We start from the raw sequence: 20,733 nt of genomic DNA, 5'->3' as shown, positions 1-20,733 counted from the left end.
GTCAATGCCAACCTACTCACTGAACCTCGATCTCATCATCGACTCCTAGCCCACATCCTGCCTCTGGCCTAAAACACCCTCCCCTTTCATATCCAACAGACCACAATTCTCCCCACCTCCAAATCCTTATTAAAAACACATCACCTCCAAGAGGCCTTCCTCAATTAAGCCCTCATTTTCTCTTCGCCCACTACCTTCTGTGTCACCCTTGCATTAGGATTTGCACTCTTTAGTCATCCCTCCCTCAGACTCACCGCACTTGCACTTGTGTACATATCTGTAATTTAATCTATTTATTTATATTAACGCCTGTCTCTCCACCTCTAGACTGTAAGCTCCCTGCAGGCAGGGAATATGTCCACCAACTCTGTTATACCGTACTCTCCCTAGCACTTAGTACTGTGCTTTGCACACAGCAAGCGCTCAATAAATACCACTCATTGATTGATTCTACAAATGGCAAGCGATTGATTTCCAAGAGGTGGTGCACTGATCCACCCCTCATGTTCATACACAGGGACCAAAAGCATTGCTAATCCAAGGGGGTGGGGGGGAATGCTAATGGAGACATTTGATATGTTTGATATTAGTGATCCATTCCCTAGCTGTCCTGAGACTCAGTGCCAATTTCTACTGACTCCAGGGAATACTCTGTGGTAGGTTTCCAAGAGAGACATGGCCTAGCGGAAAGCACATAGGGCTGGGAGTCAGAAGACCCAGGATTGAGTCCCAACTCCACCACTGTGTGAACTCAAGCTTAAGTCACCCCCTCTCTGGGCCTCGCTTTCCTTATCTGTAAAGTGAGAAGATAGATTGTGAGCCCCGTGCTGGGCAGGGTCTGTGTCCGATCTCTTGTATCTACCCCAGTGTATAGCACATAAAAGGACTTAAGTACAGTGATGTCATTATTATTATTAAACTAAGATTTCTACAGTAGCCCCTGCACAACATCCCAGAGCCAAGGCCTAAAATTACATAAAAGATGCAGTAAGGGTATCTCGGTCTTTAGTCCCAAACTGAGTGAAGGGCAAAAACAAATCAAATAAGCAAGCAAGGAAAAGGCAATATGCACTTTAAAATCCTGTCAGAAGCAACAGAGGAAGAGAGCAGATTTTCTTTAAGCGGAGGACTGTGATCTTAGCAGGGACCCTATAAAAAATAAAGTCCTCTTCATTTTCCAGGAAACCTGCCCAGACCAGTAACAGGATTTTTCTGGGGTCCAGGAATGCAGAAATGAAAATGTAATCGTACACAATGTGGATTTCTTTTTTCCAGGCTCCTCGTTCCTCCCCTTAGGCTGCGTCAAGGAAGCTCTCACATTCCACTTTCCTTCCCAAGGCTCTGAGATCAATCAAGCCCTCGGGCCAAAATACTAAAGGAGGACAGCAGCGGCTGCCCTCACTAGCTTCAGCTAACTAGCACTCGATGCAAATACCGTAATATCCACCCCCAGGACAGACCAAAGGTAAAAGGAATACCGAAGTAAATTGAAGATCCCACATCAGCAGCAAAAAAGCATAAGCTTTTGTGGAGAAGCAGCAAGGCCTAATGGAAAGAGCGGAGTCCCGGGTTCTAATCTCGGCTCTGCCACTTGTCTGCCTTGCGACCTCAAGCAAGTCACTTAACTTCTGTGTCTCAGTTTACTCATCTGTAAAATGGGGACCCCTTCTCTCTCCCGCTTGGACTGTGAGTCCTGTGTAGGACAGGGACTGTTTCCAACCTGATTAACTTGTATCTTCCCCACCGCGGAGAACAGTAGTTGACGCATAGTAAGCGCTTAACAAATACCACCATCATCATCACACGCGGCCCAGACATCTTCTTTCCAACACCATTTCTGGAAACCCGTTTCTCCATTTCCAGCAGCTGCAAGCAGGAGCCCGGCTGTCTGCAAGCAGAAGGATGACAGGCTTGGCTCCAGCAGCCCATCGGCCCTGCACCTGGAATTGCTATCACCTGCTGCATTCAGCTGTTGAATTCTGAACTCGGAACACAAGGGGAAAGTCATCATTACGCTTCTAAAATATTTTGGCATCCTCAAGGCTCCAGCTACCTCAGGTTAGTGCGGTGGGATCAAAGCTAACATCTTCAAAAACAAAATTAAATAAAAGCATTCCAGTCCATTTCTAAATGCTTTTCCAAAGGACCGCTGGAGCATCCCAGGCAGGAAGCTGAAAAGACCTTTAAAAGTGTATCAGTGCCAAGCTTTCCTACTGGATGTGCCGAGATTTCAGGGGGGAGCCTTGCTGGCTACCTACATACAAAAGCCTACAGGGCCTTTGCATGTGGAAAGCTCATTATGGTCAGGGAACATTTCTGCTCATTCTGTTCAACTGTACTCTCCTAAGCACTTAGTACAGTGCTTTGCACATAGTAAGTGCTCAATAAATCCCATTGATTGATTTGATTGAGTAAAAGAAACCCTAAAGGGAGGAAAGGGGAGGTTTAAGATGCTTGCAGCAGCCCGACCCCTGCCAAGCTGACCCAAACTCCTCGAGAGGCTGCAGAGACGCTCTCCTGACTCGCCGTGCCTGCTCTTGATTCCAGAACACCCTGCACCTCTTCGGCGGAGGAGTATCACTTGATAGGGTCTCGGCAGGCCAACTGGGATCCGGAGGTCTGGGTGCCCTCTGGCCCCCTCAACCTCATCTCCTCTTAAGCTCTCCTGGACTAACTGGATCCCATCCCTAAAGCTGAAAGGAAGAGATGCGTTTAAAAACTGAAATGAAAAAAAGATCCAAATCTCCCTTCAGCTCAGATGACAGATTTTCCCACCCAAATGTATTCAAAATGTCAGCCTGATAATAAAGCACTTGCAACAGGAATACTCTTCAAGGCACTGCAACTGACACGGCTTCTTGTTCTTTGGGTAACAGCAGTGTGACCCAGCAGAAAGGGCACAGGCATGGGAGTCAGACGACCTGTGTTCTAATCCTGGCTCCACCATTTGGCCGCTGTGTGTCCTCGGGCAAGTCACTTAACTGCTCTGGGCCTCAGTTTCTTCCTCTGTAAAATGGGGATCCAATACCTGTTCTGCCTCCCACCTAGACTGTGCGCCCCATCTGTGACAGGAACGGATGATCTACCCCCAGAGCTTAGTGCAGTGTTTGGCACCCAGCGAGTGCTTAACAAACACCATCATTATTAAAGACAAATGGCTACCACCAATATGCTGAAAGGGAGAGAAAATAAGTTTCCTTGGCTCTTTTCAGCCATGGTGTAGAAGGGAACCAACTGGATCACTCCCACCAGATTCACAGCCAGAACAAGGGTCTGCTTGGGCTTTCTTGAGTTGGGGATTTCCCAGACCCTCCTGAGATGGGGAGCTTGGCCAGCCGCTCAAGGAAAAAACATACACACAAATCAGTGAAAGGGAAGATTTGCAATAAGGGTCCTAGAGAAAAACAGTGCTCTTTCTCAGGGCTGCCCATTAATGTCTCCCTCAGGCATTTCTTCTCCAATTTTTTCACTAGGATTCTTTCTTATTTGCCAGATCATTGGCCTTCACTCATACTTCGGCTAAACTTTCTCCTTGGTCTATGCTCCTGCCTCAAGTGATCAGAACAAGGAGATGAAGGGTGGGTAGGAGGAATGAAGAACAGTCCAAGGAAATCCTGGAAAACAGGGTTAATCCCAGATTCCTAGGTTTCAAATATTCCAAACCCCAGGATGATAAGGTTGAGTCAAACACCACCAGCTCTGGGCGAGGCGGCCTAACCCAGATTTCCTTCCTTTCCTCAGCTCCCTGAGACTGAGTCACCAAAAACACCTCGACCTCTCTGCCCTCTGGCTGGACTCACCAATTCAACTGACTATGGGTCTCAATCCTACTCCTACCTAGGTTATACCCTTTCCTCCTTCTAACCCAAGATATGTGGTGGGACAGAACAGCATGCTTGCTGTGCGACCTTGAGCGAGTCATTTAACATGTGCCACAGTTCTCCTGTTCTCCCTATTTCTTAGACTGGGAGTCCCCTGCAGGACAGGGACTGTGTCCATCCTAATGAATCTGTATCTACTCCAGTGCTCAGAAAGAGCATTTGACACATAATAAATGCTTAACCAATACCATTAACGCGCCCCCCCCCCCCCCCCAAAAAAAAAAAAACCTGAGACATCATCCCTTGAGGTTAGAGTGAAGGGAAGAGTATGAATTGGGGAGCCAGGAGTCAGAAACATGATAGATAGTGAAAGCTGCTAGAGTTAGAGACACAAAAATAAAATAAGGAAAGACGTGACAACACGGTTAGTAAAACTCCTTTTTAGTGAGCATCCTGCTCATCTCTGCAACTTCAGATGAGTACTAAATTGAGACTGTGGGCCCCCACCTGTCCGTATCCATGGTATCACACAGGAGAATTGGGGGGCAGGGGGGACTGAGGTGCAGGCAGGCAATGGGTAGCTGACTCAGAAGATGTGGAGGACTCAGTCTTGTTCAATCTCTGCTAATGGGGGAAGTTGGGGCGGGGGGGGGGACTTCGATATTGACAGACCAGCAACAGTGAGGTAAGTAAAGACTGACGACCAGACTTAATAAAATAATGGAACAAATACTGAAAAAGTCATAGCACCTGGAACATAATGGAGTCGTGAGCAATAAGTAAAATTGGTAGCATACGCAGGATAAATCACAGTAGACCAACGTGTTATTTTTCAATTCAGACGAAGGGAACACCAAAAAGGTTCTATATCGTATTTAACTGCAGGAAATGATGCAGTGTCTACCCAATTTTACTCACTAAATTAGTTAAAATTGGTTTGGCTTAGAACTGTCACATGGACGCCAAACTGCATGAAGTTTCAGGAAAGAGATAAAGAAAGCTTTAAAAAAAAAAAGTGGCAATTTACAGTACCAAGTTGGATGAGAGATCCAGCAGACTCTTTCAGGAGGTGGGGTTAGGAATGAGTGAGGTCTCTAACTTTACACAACTTGATCAAGAAGAAAAATAAACAGCAAACTAAAGGACAAGTGAGTGGGAGATCCAAATTATCCACACATAGACTGCCCAAATAACTCATTAGGAAGAGAAGTGGAGAGAAGGTTTTTTGGATAGACTAAATAGCCATTTTCTGGAACTGCTCTTCAAAAAGCCAACAATATATTCGATTTCATTTTGAGTAGTGGACAAGATACGGGAGAGCCACTCTGCAATAGTGACTCAATTAAATTTAACATTCTTCCTAAGGGGGACATGTTCAAAAAAAACCACATAGATTTTTTTCATTTTAGAAAAGGAAACTAAGAAACAAAAACAAAATTTAGTCAAGAAGCTGAATAGAAGAGAAAAAAAAAATTAATTCCAACGTTTAAGAAGCCCAGGTCATGTGAGTGCCCCTGAACAAAAACCCTGGTGACCAAGCAGAAACCCTGTAAGGATATCCGGCAGGGCAAAATAAGTCATTAGAGGAGGAAAAAGTCATCTCTTTAAAAAACAAAAATCTCACTTAATTGAGAATGGGCAAGTCCGCAGAGAGTGCCAGGTCAGTCACAAACAGGAAATTACGCAGGCCACAAAGGAGTTTGAGCAGAACTTTGTACGAAACGCCAAAGAACAACAAAAGATTCATCAAATAGTCAGTTCTTTAATGTGGGTGTTGCATTCTTGGAGGACCGTGCATTAAGGAGAAGTCACGTTGAAGTACGGAAGCCACCCACATCACATTCTAGTCAATCATTGTCGGAAGAGAACTCCCTAAGCCCTCAGTTGTGTTCTAGCCAAAAGGTGTAATGAAAACATGCACTGTAGCAAAAGCAAGCCAGCGGAGTTGTCTGACGATTGTGGGGTTAAAAGTTGCACCCAAGGAGGAACTGAAGATAGCCGTGAGGCTACATCCAAAATCTGTTTTGTAATACGATGAGCTGGAAGAACTTGATCAAACTAAGTCCAAAAGATATAGAATCTTTTAGCGTGACTTGATAAACTGGGCATAAGCAATTCACCAGAATCAGGTTACATTCACCTTAGGAACATGAAGGGGAGGTTAAACCCCGGGTAGGCCAGGGACTGTGTCCGATCTGATTACCTGGTATCTATATCCCAGGGCTTGATACAGTCCTTGGCACACAGTAAGTGCTTAACAAATACCGTTAAAATTAAAATAAACCCTGTCAAGGGAGTGCAGCCTACTGTTTCAAAGGACCACTGCACCAGAGTACTGGTGGTACTAATGCAAAGCTCACCTTCAAAAAAGGTTCCTCAGAACAGCCTGAAAATTAGAGACTGGTGAGTCTCACTCTATACCAGACAAATTAGTAGGATCAATGAGCATTTAGAAAAACATAATCTATTGGGGGAAAAGATAAAATGGTTTCTGTAAAGAGAAATCAGGTTTCACTAATCAATCAATGATATTTATTGAGCACTTACTGTATGCAGAGCATCATACTAAGCGCTTTGGAGAGTCCAATATAACAGAATTGGCAAGCACGTTCCCTGCCCATGACAAGCTTACAGTCTAGTGACGAGCTTACAGTCTAGTTTACTACTCTGCTGGAGTTCTTTCAAGGAATCAACATGCATGGGAGGGGATTTCCAAAGGCCTTCAACAAAGTACCACTCCAAAGGCTTTTCAAAAATCTGAGTACTCAGGAAACTGGAAGAAATGTTCAGTCGATGGAAAACTGGCTCAAAGGCAGGAAATGGATGGTAAGGATAAACAGCCAGTTTTGGGGATGGAGATCAATCAATGGTATTTACTGAGCACTTACTGTGTGCAGAGCACTGATGTGATATGGGTGGCGTCCTTCAGGGATCAGTGCTACCCCTGTGCTTCTTTAACTTCCTCAGAAATGGCCTGAAAGAGGGAGTGTACAGAAAAAGCTACAAGTTTGCAAGATGATACTGTTTTTCCCCCATGGTGAAATGCTGTGCAGATGGGGTATACCTCAAAAAGACTCCTAAAACTGAGTGAGCTATTGGGCGGCATGCCTCAGGGCAAATCTAGGAGTCACGGATGCCTTTTTTTTTCTCTTTAAATCATCAGGCCAACTGACCAAATCAATGTCGGGGGCCGGAAGGAAAAGGATAGACAAACTAAAAAGCATAATTTTGCCAAGATGTAAGATCATTGTATGCCCGCATCTGGAATGCTGTCTTTAGGAAGAACACAGTGGAGCTGGAGAATGTACAGACATGGATAACCAAGATGATCAGAGGAATGGAGAAGCTTCTGAACATAGTTAAGGCTTTGCATTCTGGAAATATGAAAGGTGAAAGGGAACATGACTGAAGCTTACCATGTCATAAAGAGAGCTGATAAAGCGAACATGGAATTCTTGTTCCCCAAATCTAACAGCAGCAGGATAAAGGGGCATTCACTGGATCTTGAAAATGGTTGGTTCAAAACAAAAAGAAACGCTTCCTCACACCGCAGAAAAGGGGCATCCACTGGATCTTGAAAATGGTTGGTTCAAAACAAAAAGAAACACTTCCTCACACCGCAGAAGGTAAGAATATGGAACACATTATCAAAAGATGTTGTGCAGGTGGAAAACAGCAACAGGTTCAACACAAGTTTGGATCAATATTTGGACAAGGAGAAGCAGCACAGGCCTGGGAGACAGAGGACCTAGGTGCTAATCCCAGCTCTGCCACTTGTCTGCTATGTGACCTTGGGCAAGTCACTTTATGTAAACCAAGTAACTATGCCTCAGTTACTTCCTTTGTAAAATGGGGATTAAGACTATGTGGTACATGGACTGTGTCCAACCTCATTATCTTGTAACTACCCCAGCACTTAGCACAGTGTCTGGCACATAGTAAGTGCTTAACAAATGCCATTAAAACTAAACTAAAAAAAAAAACCAAAAACCCCATAATGGGTTACTAGAAGGAAAGCTAAGGATGCTACATGGTTCGTCCCCAAACATTAGGATGGAAGCTAAGGAGGGCAGCCATCACATAGTTCTTTCAAGTATCCTGTTGTCTCTGTCGGAGACAGCCTGCTGAGCTTGATGGACCACTGATCTGGCCTTGTTTATGGTCTTGTGTTCTTATGAAGATACCTCACCAGCTAAAGGTTAATTGAGAATGAATGTCATCAACAGTGAGCAGGGGAATAAGCAGAAGACCAAACGATTTACCTAGCATTCATTCATTCAATCGTATTTGAGCGCTTACTGTGTGCAGAACACTGTACTAAGCACTTGGGAAGTACAAGTTGGCAACATATAGAGACGGTCCCTACCCAACAGCGGGCTCACAGTCTAGAAGGGGGAGACAGACAACAAAACAAAACATGTTAACAAAATTAATAGAATAAATATGTACAAATAGAGTAATAAATACGTAGAAACATATATATATATATATACAGGTGCTGTGGGGAAGGGAAGGAGGTAAGGCGGGGGACGGGGAGGGGGAGGAGGGGGAGAGGAAGGAGGGGGCTCAGTCTGGGAAGGCCTACCTGGAGGCGGTGAGCTCTCAGTAGGGCTAGCAAAGACGTAAGGAAGAAAGTCCAAAGAAAAAATGCAAAACCAGAAACCCCTAAATGGTTTCCCCATTTCAAGGTGGAACTGAACTTAATTTTCCAGATGTAAATGCAATAGGCAGCAAGAGGGAGGGCAGTTCTGGGATGGAATGTTAAAAAGTTACAAAATCTCGGACTGGAGAGAATACTGGAGAGAATTCATTCCAGTGGATTTTTTAAAAAACTGGGGTACAACCGAGCTAGTCAGGTCAGACACAGTCTGTGTCCCACATGGAGCCCACAGTACTAGAGAAGCAGAGTGGCTCAGTGGAAAGAGCACGGGCTTTGGAGTCAGAGGTCATGGGTTCAAATCCCGGCTCCGCCAATCGTCAGTTGTGTGACTTTGGGCAAGTCACTTAACTTCTCTGGGCCTCAGTTACCTCATCTGTAAAATGAGGATTAAGACTGTGAGCCCCCCGTGGGACAACCTGATCACCTTGTAACCTCCCCAGTGCTTAGAACAGTGCTTTGCACATAGTAAGCACTTAATAAATGTCATTATTATTATTCTTATTACTATTCCCATTTTACAGACAATGTAGCTGAGGCACTGAGAAGTGAAGTGACTTGCCCAAAGTCACACAGCAGACAAGTGGCAGAGCTGGGATTAGAACCCGGGCTCTTTCCATTAGGCCTCATTCCTTCTCAATGAGTGGATCCTCTAAGTTGTACTCAGGAGGGTGCCTGAGAACTACAACAATGCAGACAATCTGATTATCTTGTATCTACTCCAGCACCTAGTACAATGCCTGGCACACAGTAAGCGCTTAACAAATACCACCTTAAAAAAAAGCTGGAGAGAATTCCCCGCATCACCCTCAATGGTATGCTTCTCCTTTGCACAAGTGTCACTCAGTGGCCTGGATGGCAATGGGGCCAGGGCTGAACAGCAACCCTAACTAGCCACTGAAATTCTTCTTCTTTGCAAATTCTAGTCCATCAGGGACCTGAACTCTTCCTCTGCCAAAATCCAGGTTCATGAGCAAATCTTTCTGCTGCATTGGAAAAGCGGAAGAGTCCATTAAGTCCCTTGGCAAGTGGAGTTGGAAAAATTCCCTTGTCAGTAGTCTAGGGCTAGTGAACAAAAAAGGCAGTCTCCATTCAAGTACCACCTATTGTTGAAGAAGTTTCATGATTCCAATCCTGTTCTTTCTCAGTTCAGCGTGAAAGACGGCTGCAATATGATGAAGGACAAGGAAATTGTTGGAGGGTTTAGAAAGGGCATCAAGAGGCAAGACCCGGGGGAGTGAAAGATCGCTGTGGGAGCTGTTCTATAGACAATTTGCAGGGGCGAGAGAGGCTGGAGGACCAGTGAGGTAAAGGTTACAGTAGACTGGGTGGGAGAGAAACAACTGAGAAAAGGTGATCTCTGGCAGGTAAGCACAGAAGCTTCTAAACATGAGAGCACATCATCTTTCATTAATGGTGACAAATGTACATTCACAGTCATGTGGGGGAGGAGGGGGAACAAGAGACAGAATTTATTAAAAGCAACTCTGACCTCAGGGTTAATGAACTGCTCTGGCAGGTCAGAGACTGCAGTGTTGCTGTAGGAACAAGAGTTGCCGTGGGGAGAGGCCCCTGTCTGTCACCCACAGCGGAAGCAGTTTCCCTTCACTGAAGCTCCTTGTTGGCAGTCAGAGGGGTAAGTGAGTCTAGGTTCTCAGGGAGGCTTCCAACATATCCAAGGAAAAAGGGGCTAGAGCCCAAAAGCTCATATGTGATTTGGAGAGCCAAAGGCAGCCCAAGAGAGCTCTGCCTGTAGCTCCCTTCCTGCCCTGAGACAGAAATAGTAGTCTTGCTGTTCCTCTTCCCCTACTTCCCACTCCCACCCACCCATGAGGCAGTTGGCTACGCTATGTCAGTCTATGAGTAACGATTTCTGCATCCAAATGAGGCAGCCATACTATTCTGCCTGAAGAGGACAAAATAAATCACAGGCAGTTAGAAGTCTTGCTGCACTCAGGTGTTCCCCAAACCCAGCACCAGAGTGGCCCAGGCCAGTAGGAGACCTTACCATCAATCCCTCAAGAGCTGGAGGCTAACAGGTCAATAGACCCTGGGGCAGTAACAGAGACCTCTCTCCACACAAACTCCCCCATGGATGGGACACCCTCCCTCTTCCTACCCAACGCCACGGGAGTGCGAAGGCTCACCCTCCCCAGGAACAGGGTAAGGTGGGGCCTGGGGAGAAAGAAGATGGAAGGAGAGGACAGAAGCCACCTTCACACAGTTCAGGACTGTTGGCCTGGAGCAGAGAGGAAGAGCCCAAGGACTGCCTCCTCCCAGTAGGGTTTAACTTCCAGATTTGTCTTTAACTCAAATTGTACTCTTGATACTTTGGCAAAAATGTGCTTTGTTTTCACTGATGACTAGATTAAATATTCTTCCTATTTCATGTTTCTATCCTCCCCCATTTTGAGTGCGAGCCCCTTGGGGCTAGGAAGCATCTTAATTGATTGTTGTCTTAATTCCCCCTAGTGCTTGGCATACTTGTAAGCACTTAATACATTTTAGTATTAATAACAATAATAGGAGGCCGAGACAGAGGGAGGAGGGGAAGAGGAGGAGGGGGGAGGAGAAGAGCGGGGAGGAAAAAAACAATAGAGGTGACAGCAAGTATTAGACCCATGCTGGCTCCAGCTAGTCACGGACATGATGCAAGACCTCAAACGATGTCTTTCTTAATTGCCTGAGACAAGCAGGCATCATCGTCATCAATGGTATTTACTGAGCATTTACTGTGTGCAGAGCACTGTACTAAGCACTTGGGAGAGTACAAAATAAGAGAGTTGGTTGATACGTTCCCTGACCACAACTAGGTGAAAAACATCTGTGCCCTTTCCTGGATGCTGGCAGGACTGTGGCTGATTCCACTACTTATCGCAGGCTGACACAACCCTGTGCCCTTTTAGACTGTAAGCCCGTTGTGTGCAGGAAATGTGTCTGATTATTGTTGTATTATACTCTCCCAAGCGCTTAGTACAGTGATCTGCACACAGTAAGCGCTCAAAAAATACGACTGAATTAATCCTCGGTCTCCCCAGGCACTGATGCACATTATAACCCAAGAAGCTGCAGTCATCAAGGTGCCACCCAACTGCATAACAGGAATCAGAAATCAATCTGGCTCTCTTGAACTGTCACACCACAGCCTAAAATTAGGAAAAGGAAGTTGGCTGCCCTGTGAATAGAGGAGTTTGAAGAAGCAACACAAAGAGTCAGCAGAGGAAAAAAGGAATGGGTTCAAACATGTTGGGCCAAATGGATAGGGTTGAATGTAAGGAAATTCATTTTATTCCATTCAGTTGCCTAGTTCCCTTCCCTTCTGCCTTTTCCCCCCCTGGATTCTCCCCCCCAAAACACACACACACCAAAACATACATACTGTCCCCCTCCCATGCCCACCTACCCTATACCCTTCTGTTTGTGGGGCCACCTGTATTTGGGATTGTTAGGCACCAGGAATGGTTTCACCTTTGGGAGTTGCTCCCTAGCTATGCGGAGCTTGCAGTGGGGATCTCAGGCAGGGCCAGCGAAGGAAATGAAAGAAGAAGCCCTTTAACTCATGTTCCCTGACACATGGTTCTCTGCCTCAGCTTTGGCAGGGATGGAGATGCTGCTCCCATTCCTGCCTCATTCTGAAATAGGGTCAGAAGACCATAGGATCTGTGGGAGAAAGTTTTGCAGCCCAGGTGACAGGGAGTGGGCTTTACAGAGAGGAAAAGGAGGATGAGAAGACCATGGCCCAGAAGCTGGCACATAAGCCTCTCAGGGGGAAGCTTGCTTACTCTGACCACTGAGGCAGGGGGGCTCTCTTCAGATCTCTCAGTTCGTACAAACACTCACCTTCTCTTCAAGCCACTGGGGTAAGTAAACACTTGGATGCTCTGACTCTTCAGGCTATAATTCCAGCCCATGCAGGGGGAAGAGAGAGGGGTACTATGTTGACAGTCGAGTTCAATCAATTGATAGTATCTGAGTGCTCACTGTGTGCAGAACACTGTACTAAGCACTTGGGAGGGTACACTATAACAATATAACAGACACATTCCCTCCCCAAAACGAACTTAGCGTCTAGAGGGCGCATCCAGAATGCGACGGAAGCCAGTTCTTTCCTGCTTTGGACATTCAGTAATGTGAAAGTCCTTTTCGATACTCTACCATCGGGCTGGACTTGCCACCTACTTAACTGAGTGCTGCTGATAAGACAGTTGAGGCTGATTTCTGTCTGCAGAGGGCCTCCTGTTGACCTGTGGCCCTGTGGCCTGAGGAATTGCGGGCACCCTTTCCCAAACGAGCTGCCAACAGGAGCTCTTCCCAGGTCTGCCTGGCCCGAATTGGCTCATCTCTGTACTCCACTGAACCCTGCCCTCTGCATGGGGGAGAAGCTACCAGAGGATATGGGAGTGATAATTAGAGCAGCTGACGTCAGCAGGACTTCAAAGACCTATTATGAGATATCTTGTCTATTGATCTCCTCCTAATAGCCTCTTCAAGCACAGCCCGCACTCCAGGAATAGAACTTCAATGGCAAGTAGAACTCTCACTGAAAGCCACAGCATTAGCTTGGGTGACATTTCATGCCACGTCAAGAAAATGGGACTACTTCACCAGACAACGTGCATTTTGGCCTTTTAACCAGCTCTCGCTGGGGAATGGGGAGGGGAAGGGTGGAACGGCACAGTCAGGTCAGAATCCACACTCGGGCCCCATCAGTGTCAGGCAGAAGACTCGGAACTCTGTGCTTCAACTCAACCTACCCTTGTAATCCCCGCCCCCAACCCCCACCCCAAATTATCACTTGCGCTAAGGGCTCTCACCAGTCTCATCCCCAGGAAGAGAGGGTTGTGTTTCGGAGATTCGGGAGACAAGAGATTTTCCTGCTCTAAATTTGTGGATGAGCTTTTGACGTTTACACCTGAGGTGACCATTTCAGATGAACTTTGACGTTCCTCCCCACAAGGACACGGCACGCTCCCCTCAAAGCAGGCACCTCTCCTTTGTCCGACCACCCCACCCAAGGCCAGCTAACTCTGACTGGGAGATGCCTAGTGGTAGCCTGCCTCTAAACTAAGGAGAGTCAGAAGGCGAGCTAAAGGGAACAGATCACAATTAGAGCATGGTCCCTTCCATTCTGCCAGAGGACAAGGCATATAAGGAGTCCCTAGCTAAGGGAAATGGGGGATTCACATCTACTGGCAAGTATAAGGGCTTACTACAGACTGACAAGGCTTCAGCTGCTTCAAGTACAGCCATGGGAACCGCACAGTGAGGCTTACAGTGACTTTAGGATCCTCTTAACCCTTTGCACAAAGCAGCCTAAATCACTTCCCAATCAATCACTCAATGGCATGTATTGAGGTGTACAGAGCACTGTACTAAGCTCTTGGGAGAGTATTGTACAACAGAGAGGGCAGACATGTTTCCTGCCCACAGTGAGCTTACAGTGTAGAGGAGGAGCCAGCCATTAATATAAATACATTACAGATATGTACGTAAGAGCTGTGCATCAATCTGGAACCAGGCAGGCTATCTCGTCTGGAAAGATTAGAAGAGAAAACTCCCTTGCCCAATCCAAGCCCTGTCCATTGATGACAGAAGTTAAATCACCACTGCCTTCATTTGTAATTCAGCTTCTGAAAAATCAATAGGAAGTTAGGAGGAGCTTGTAAAGTTTAAAAAATTGACTGAGCACCTGCTTAAAGAACTCCTGAGATCAATGCCTCTCCTGTAATCAGACACCCAAGTCAAAAGAAAATAAACACATGGCCATGGGGTGCCCAAATCAATCAATGCTACTGAATGAGTGCTTACCGTGTGCTAAGTGCTTGGTAGAAGCACAATACAATAGTTCTGGTAGGCATGATCCCTCCTGCCTTCAACTGTGCCAGGAGAGACCCTGAATCCTGCTCTGAGGTCTCAGCAGCCAAAGCAGCTCCAGGAATGAAATATTGTAAGTTAAAATGCAACCACTCTGCTAATGTTTAAATCAGCACATCATGCCCTTGCTGTGATCTGACCAGTGTGAGTCTGGGATTTGAGCTGGAATTTCCTCTTATTATTGACCACACCAAAGCCTGGCAGTTCACCTCACGCCTCAGGGCCTCCAGAGTTTATACTGCTGCTACAGTTTGGAGCAGAGAGAGAAATGCAATGCTCCAAACCGGTATCGCCGAGGGACCAAATGGCGCAGTATTTGGGAGCTCCCCAACTTTCCACCCCTCCCACTAAGCCTAGCCTTGCCCCGAGCTGCTCCCCAAGCTGCTTGAGCTTCCAGGAGGCCAGGAAAGCACAGTTCCCACCCCTGCTATGACTCGGTTCTACTGAGGATCTACCAGTCCTGCATCTGACCTCCAGCCTACAATCTGATCTGGGGGATACTTACTTCTGGAGAACAATTCTTCATGCACTCACTGCTGCCTTAGCTGGGCCCCAGGGGAAACAGCAGAAAGAGAACAAGGGGGTGGGGACAAGGCAAGAAGAGGCCTGGGTCCTTGCTCTCACCAAGCCCAAAATGCAGCCCTCACGAGGCAGGAGAGAGAGACACACATACGTATATATTTCATGATAGAAAGAACATCAATTCTTTTGAAATGTGGTGCTGAAGAAGACTTTTGCAGATACCACTGACTGCCCGAAAAAACAAACAAATGGATTTTAGAGCAAATTAAACCAAAGTGGTCTTTGAAAGGCCAAATAACTGGACTTAGATTAGTATATTTTGGACACATAATCAGGACGACTAATTCTCTGGAGAAGACACTAGCGCTAGGAAAAGTCCAGGGAAAACATGGAAGAAGCCGACCAGCAGGTAGATGGACAGAGACCATAATGATAATGGAAGAACCATTAGAAAGGTTGCAGATTATGGCAGAGGACAGGACGTTCTGGAGAAAGTATATCCATGGAGTCGCTATGAATCGGAAACGACTTGACGGCACTTAATAATAATAAAAATATATGTATATCCTGGAGTGTGGCTATGTCTCCCTTTCTTTCTCCAACCCTGCTTCAAGAAGCTTGAGAGGTTGTCAACCTCCTGCTCCACCCCACCTTCCCCACTCACCAACTTGGACACACACTTGATATCATCTCTAACCACTGCACAATCTCTACGCTTACCAACTCTGAAATCCCTCTCTGACCACAAACTTCTCACTTGCCTCCTCTCCCACACTCCTCCCTGTAAATCTGTGCTATTCCCCCAGAGACCTCTGATCTCTCGACCCCATCCAGCTCTCAACTCATCACACCCCACAGCCTCCATATCCAGTCCACCCACTCTTGATGACCAAATAGATGAACTCAACTCACTTGCCTGCCCCCACACCCCCATCCCTTCAAGCACGAAACACTACCCATTAGCCCTGGATCACCTGCACAGTCCGCCTCCTTCACTCTTGTGTCCAAGCCTCAGAACACCGCTGGCGGAAATCTAAATATCAAGCTGACTTTGTCTACTTCAAGTTTATCCTTGCTTGCTTTAACTCTGCCTGGCAAAACTATTTCCCTTCCCTTATTGATACCCATGCTCAGTGCCCTCGCCAGTTGTTCCAGACATTTAACTCCCTTCTCAGGCCCCCCGTCCCCATGCTTCCCCAATCCCTTGCCCCTGCTGACCTGGCCATCTACTTTATTAAGAAAATTAACACCATCAGGCCCCTTCCCTTCCACAATCCCTCCCCCTCAACTTCCCATCATTCCCAGCAGTATCTCCACAGGAGATCTACCGCCTCTCAAATGCTACCCCCTCCATATGTGCACCGGACTCCATTCCTTCACACCATATTCAAATTCTTGCCCCCTCCCTCCTTCCCTCACAGCCATCTTCAACCATTCTCTCCCCAATGGCTTCTTCCCCATTGCCTTCAAACATGCCTCTGTCTCCCCCATTCTAAAAAAAAAAACCCTCCCTTAACCCCACAGCTCCATCCAGTTATTGTTCCATCTCCCTCCTACCATTCCTCTCCAAACTCCTTGAACGAATCATCTACACCCACTGTCTCCAATTCTTCTCCTCCAATTCTCTGCTGGATGCCCTCCAATCTGGCTTCCATCCGTTCACTCCACTGAAACCGCCTCTCTCAAAGGTCACCAATGATCTCCTTCTTGCCAAATCCAACAGCTTCTACTCCATCTTAATCCTTCTCGACCTCTCAGCTGCCTTTGACACTATGGACCACCCCCTTCTCTTGGAAACGTTATTCAAATTTGGCTTCACTTACTCTGTCCTCTCCTGGTTCTCCTCTTAACTCTCTGGCTGTTCATTCTCAGTCTCCTTCACAGGCTCCTCCTCTGCTTCCCACCCCCTAACTGTGGGAGGTCCATCAAAGTTCAGTTCTCGGTCCCCTTCTATTCTCCATCTTCACTCGTTCTCTTGGAGAACCCATTCGCTCTCACGGCTTCAACTACCATCTCTACACAGATGATAACCAAATCTACGTCTCCTCCCTTGATCTCTCTCCCTCTCTCCTGGCTCATAACTTCTCCTGCCTTCAAGACATCTCTACTTCGATGTCCTCCCATCATCTCAAACTTAACATGTCCAAAACAGAGCTCCTTATCTTCCCACACAAACCTTGTCCCCTCCTGGACTTTCCCATCACTATAGACAGCACCACCAGCCTTCCCATGTCACCTTGGCGTTATCCTTGATGCCTCTCTCTCATTCAACCCATATATTCAATCCGTCACCAAATCCTGTCGGTCCCAGTTCACAACATCACTAAAATCTGCCCTTTCCTCTCCATCCAGACTGCTACCATGCTAATACAACCACTCATCCTATCCCACCTAGATTACTGCATCAACCTCCTTACTGGCCTCCCAACCTCCTGCCTCTCCCCACTCCAGTCCACACTTCACTCTGCTGCCCAGATTCATCTTTCTTCAGAAATGTTCAGGACATCTCACGTCCCTCCTCAAAAATCTCCAGTGGCTGCCTATCCACCACTGCATCAAACAAAAACTCCTCAACACTGGCTTTAAAGCACTCCATCACCTTGCCCCCTCCTACCTCACCTCGCTTCTCTCCTTCTACAACCCAGCCCGCACACTTCACTCCTCTGGTGCTAACCTTCTCACTGTGCCTCCATCTCGCCTGTCTCACCACTGATCCCTGGCCCACGTCCTACCTCTGGCCTGGAAGACCCTCTCTCCTAAAATCCGCCAGATAATCACTCTCCCCACCTTCAAAGCCTTACTGAAGGCACATCTCCTCCAAGAGGCCTTCCCAGCCTAAGCCCCATTTTTCCTCGTCTCCCACTCCCTTCTGCAGCGCCCTGACTTGTTCCCTTTGCTCTTCCCCCTTCCCAGCCCTACAGCACTTATGTATATATCTAATTTTATTTGTATTGATATCTGCTTAGTTGTATTGATGTCGGTCTCCCCCCTTCTTGACTGCGAGCTCGTTGTGGGCAATGACTGTCACTCTTTATTGTATTGTACTCTCCCAAACCTTAGTTCAGTGCTCTGCATACAGTAAGCGCTTAATAAATACGATTGAATGAATGAATGAAGGAGGACGAGGATGGGGAGGAGGAGGAGGGCGGGGAGGAGGAGGAGAACGGGGAGGAGGAAGAGGAGAACAGGGAGGAGGAGGAGAATGGGGAGGAGGAGAACGGGGAGGAGGAGAATGGGGAGGAGGAGGAGGAGGATGAGGAGGAAGAGGAGGAGGACGAGGAGGAGGACGAGGAGGAGGATGGGGAGGAGGAGGAGGAGAACGGGGAGGGGGAGGAGGAGGAGAACGGGGAGGGGGAGGAGGAGAACGGGGAGGGGGAGGAGGAGGAGAACGGGGGGGGGGGGGAGAATGAAGAGGAGGAGGACAATAGGAGGACAACAAGAAGGAGGAGTCAGACTAGAAGAGACACCAGAGGAATAAAAATGATAATCTGAGGGAGTGAAGGTAGGTAAGAAAGAGGCAATTTCTTTTAGAACTACACACAGCTTACACAGCTGAACACACAACTCAGACTCACACACTTCCCTCCCTTCCTTGCACTACCCACCTAGCCGACAGCCTCAGAAATCCCAACCCAGTGGCTCCCCACCAGATATAAGGGCTTGCCAGCCCCCGAGTCCCCATCCCTCCTCGCAAACAAGAGCAAATGCCCCAGGGGTCCAGCAAGGACACTCACCTCCCCTGAGTAACTGTACTTTCCCTTTAGGATCTGCCGGTACAACCGGGTCCGGTTATCATCTTCAAAGGGCATGGTCCCACTCAGCAAGATGTACGAGATCACTCCCAGGGCCCACATGTCCACAGAATTGGTGTAGGGCTTTCTGACCAGGATCTCGGGGGCAATGTACTCTGGTGTGCCACACGTGGTCTTCATCAGGCAATCATCCCCTTTCTTCCGGGCACTTGCCAGTCCAAAGTCTGTGATCATGATTTTGGAGTCAGTGCCCGGGTGGTAGTACAGCAAGTTTTCTGGCTTGAGATCCCGATGCGTGATGCCCAGTGTGTGCAAGTACTTAACCCCATCTAGGACCATCTGCAGCACCCGGGTGGCATCCCTTTCGGTGAAGGAGCCTTTGGCAATGATTCGGTCAAACAGCTCTCCGCCGGTGGCCAACTCCATCACCATGTAAACCCGCTCTTGAGTCTCAAACACCTCAATGAGCTGAATGATGTTGGTGTGGCGGACCCGTCGCAGCACACACAGCTCAGACTCGCACACTTCCCTCCCTTCCCTGTATTTCGTCTCGATCATTTTGATTGCGTAGGGCTGTTTGGTGGCTTTATGTTCCACCCGGACCACTCTGCTGAAGCTGCCCCGGCCAATCAGGGCCTTGATGTCATACTTGGCTGTCACTCGGGGGTCAAACTTGGCCCGGTATCTGGCCACTTTGTTCCTGCGGGGCACAGGGGACTCCATCTGGCCAGCCAGGGGTCCACCAGGGGAGGGGTTGGTATTATGAGGGGGCGAAGGGGAGCCGGCTTTGATGGTGTACCCTCCATCGTCCTTGATGAAATGTTTGTACACATCATTCTTGTGGCCAGTGTAAGGCTCGACCTTTTTGACCAGGTCCAGCTGAATGTCCTTGGGAGGCTCAGGGAGGACTTTGCTTGTCCCACAGCCCATCACGGAAGGGAGCCACCCAGCCGGGGAGGCATTCTCTCAGGTCAGTGCCAGCAGGACCCACTTCTCGGGCAGTGCCCCCGATCAGACCTGGGCAGAGACAAAGAGAAGGAGGGAGTCATCAGAGAAGGCCAATCTTTGGTGAGAAGACACACACACGCACTTACTTTCACTCTCTCTCTCTCTCTCTCTCTCTCTCTCTCTCTCTCTCAAAAAAATCCCATTCCCCAGACTGTGACCGGCATGTTTGTTGCCTAAGCTCTGACCATCCCTAAAGATCTCACAAACTGTCTCAATGCTTGGCTGCCATTTCAGATTAAGGAATTGTTGTGACTGCAAGGAGGCTTCCTGGTAACATTCGAAAAGCTTTCTCCCCTGAATGCCATTCTGTGGGGAGGGAAGGGGAGGACTGCTTTAAAGCTCCCTGGCTGGACTTTGATCAAATGGCTGCTTGATACTGTGACACATGAGATGAAAGAAGGAATAACAACAAAAGACAACCTCTAGACTGTACACTCCTTGTGGGCAGGGAACATATGTCTACCAACTCTGTTATACTGTATTCTCCCAAGCACTTAATACAGTGCTTTGCACACAGTAAGTGCTCATTAAATACCATTGATTGAACCAAAGGTAAACCACTTTCAATTTACATCCCTCCTGCCGCAGTTTAATCCCACTCCTGTTCACTCAGCTCTGGGAGGAGTGGAAGAATTTGTTCCCTTTACCAAATCTTCATGGCCTTCATTTTTAGCTGGTTTTTTTTATTGGCTTGTCACACTCCTTCCGAAACATTTGAGATTTTCTAGAGAAGCCATATTTCAGTCAAATTTACATCAGGAGTGATGGGGGAAGGAGCAAGGGAATGGTGGAGTCTTTTCAAAGTGGCTGGGAGTCACGAGTCACTTGCCCATCGACCCAGCCTGAGGTCAAGAGGCTGTGGGCATAGCTTCTTTGACTCCAGGCAAAGACAGATGACTTCAGCTTGTGCAGAGAGCAGGGGACACAGTAATGACCATGGAGATGGCTTTCTAAAGAAAGAGGATTCTAGAAAAATGGGATTTGACCGTATATGACCCTCCTACTTAAACTGTGAGTCCCATGTGGGACAAGGACTGTATCCAACCTGATGAACTCGTATCTACCCCATCACCTAGAACAGTGCTTGACAAATAGTACT

At 47.5% G+C, this 20,733-nt stretch overlaps 1 protein-coding gene across 2 annotated transcripts in view; it reads right to left on the bottom strand.

Moving 5' to 3' along the window:
* PSKH1 (protein serine kinase H1) overlaps positions 1 to 20,733 on the bottom strand; it is a 59,719-nt gene that overhangs the window by 24,804 nt on the left and 14,182 nt on the right. For both annotated transcript variants that reach the window (XM_038772868.1, XM_038772869.1), the window contains one exon: positions 18,609 to 19,643. In XM_038772868.1, coding sequence (XP_038628796.1) covers positions 18,609 to 19,556 — 948 coding nt within the window. In that variant the 5' untranslated portion in view covers positions 19,557 to 19,643. The remainder of the gene's footprint in view (positions 1 to 18,608; positions 19,644 to 20,733) is intronic.

Source organism: Tachyglossus aculeatus, chromosome X1 (assembly GCF_015852505.1).
Source record: "Tachyglossus aculeatus isolate mTacAcu1 chromosome X1, mTacAcu1.pri, whole genome shotgun sequence".
Lineage (NCBI taxonomy): Eukaryota > Metazoa > Chordata > Mammalia > Monotremata > Tachyglossidae > Tachyglossus > Tachyglossus aculeatus.
Note: the sequence above shows the minus strand (reverse complement) of the source record. Positions and strands in the feature narration are given on the sequence as shown.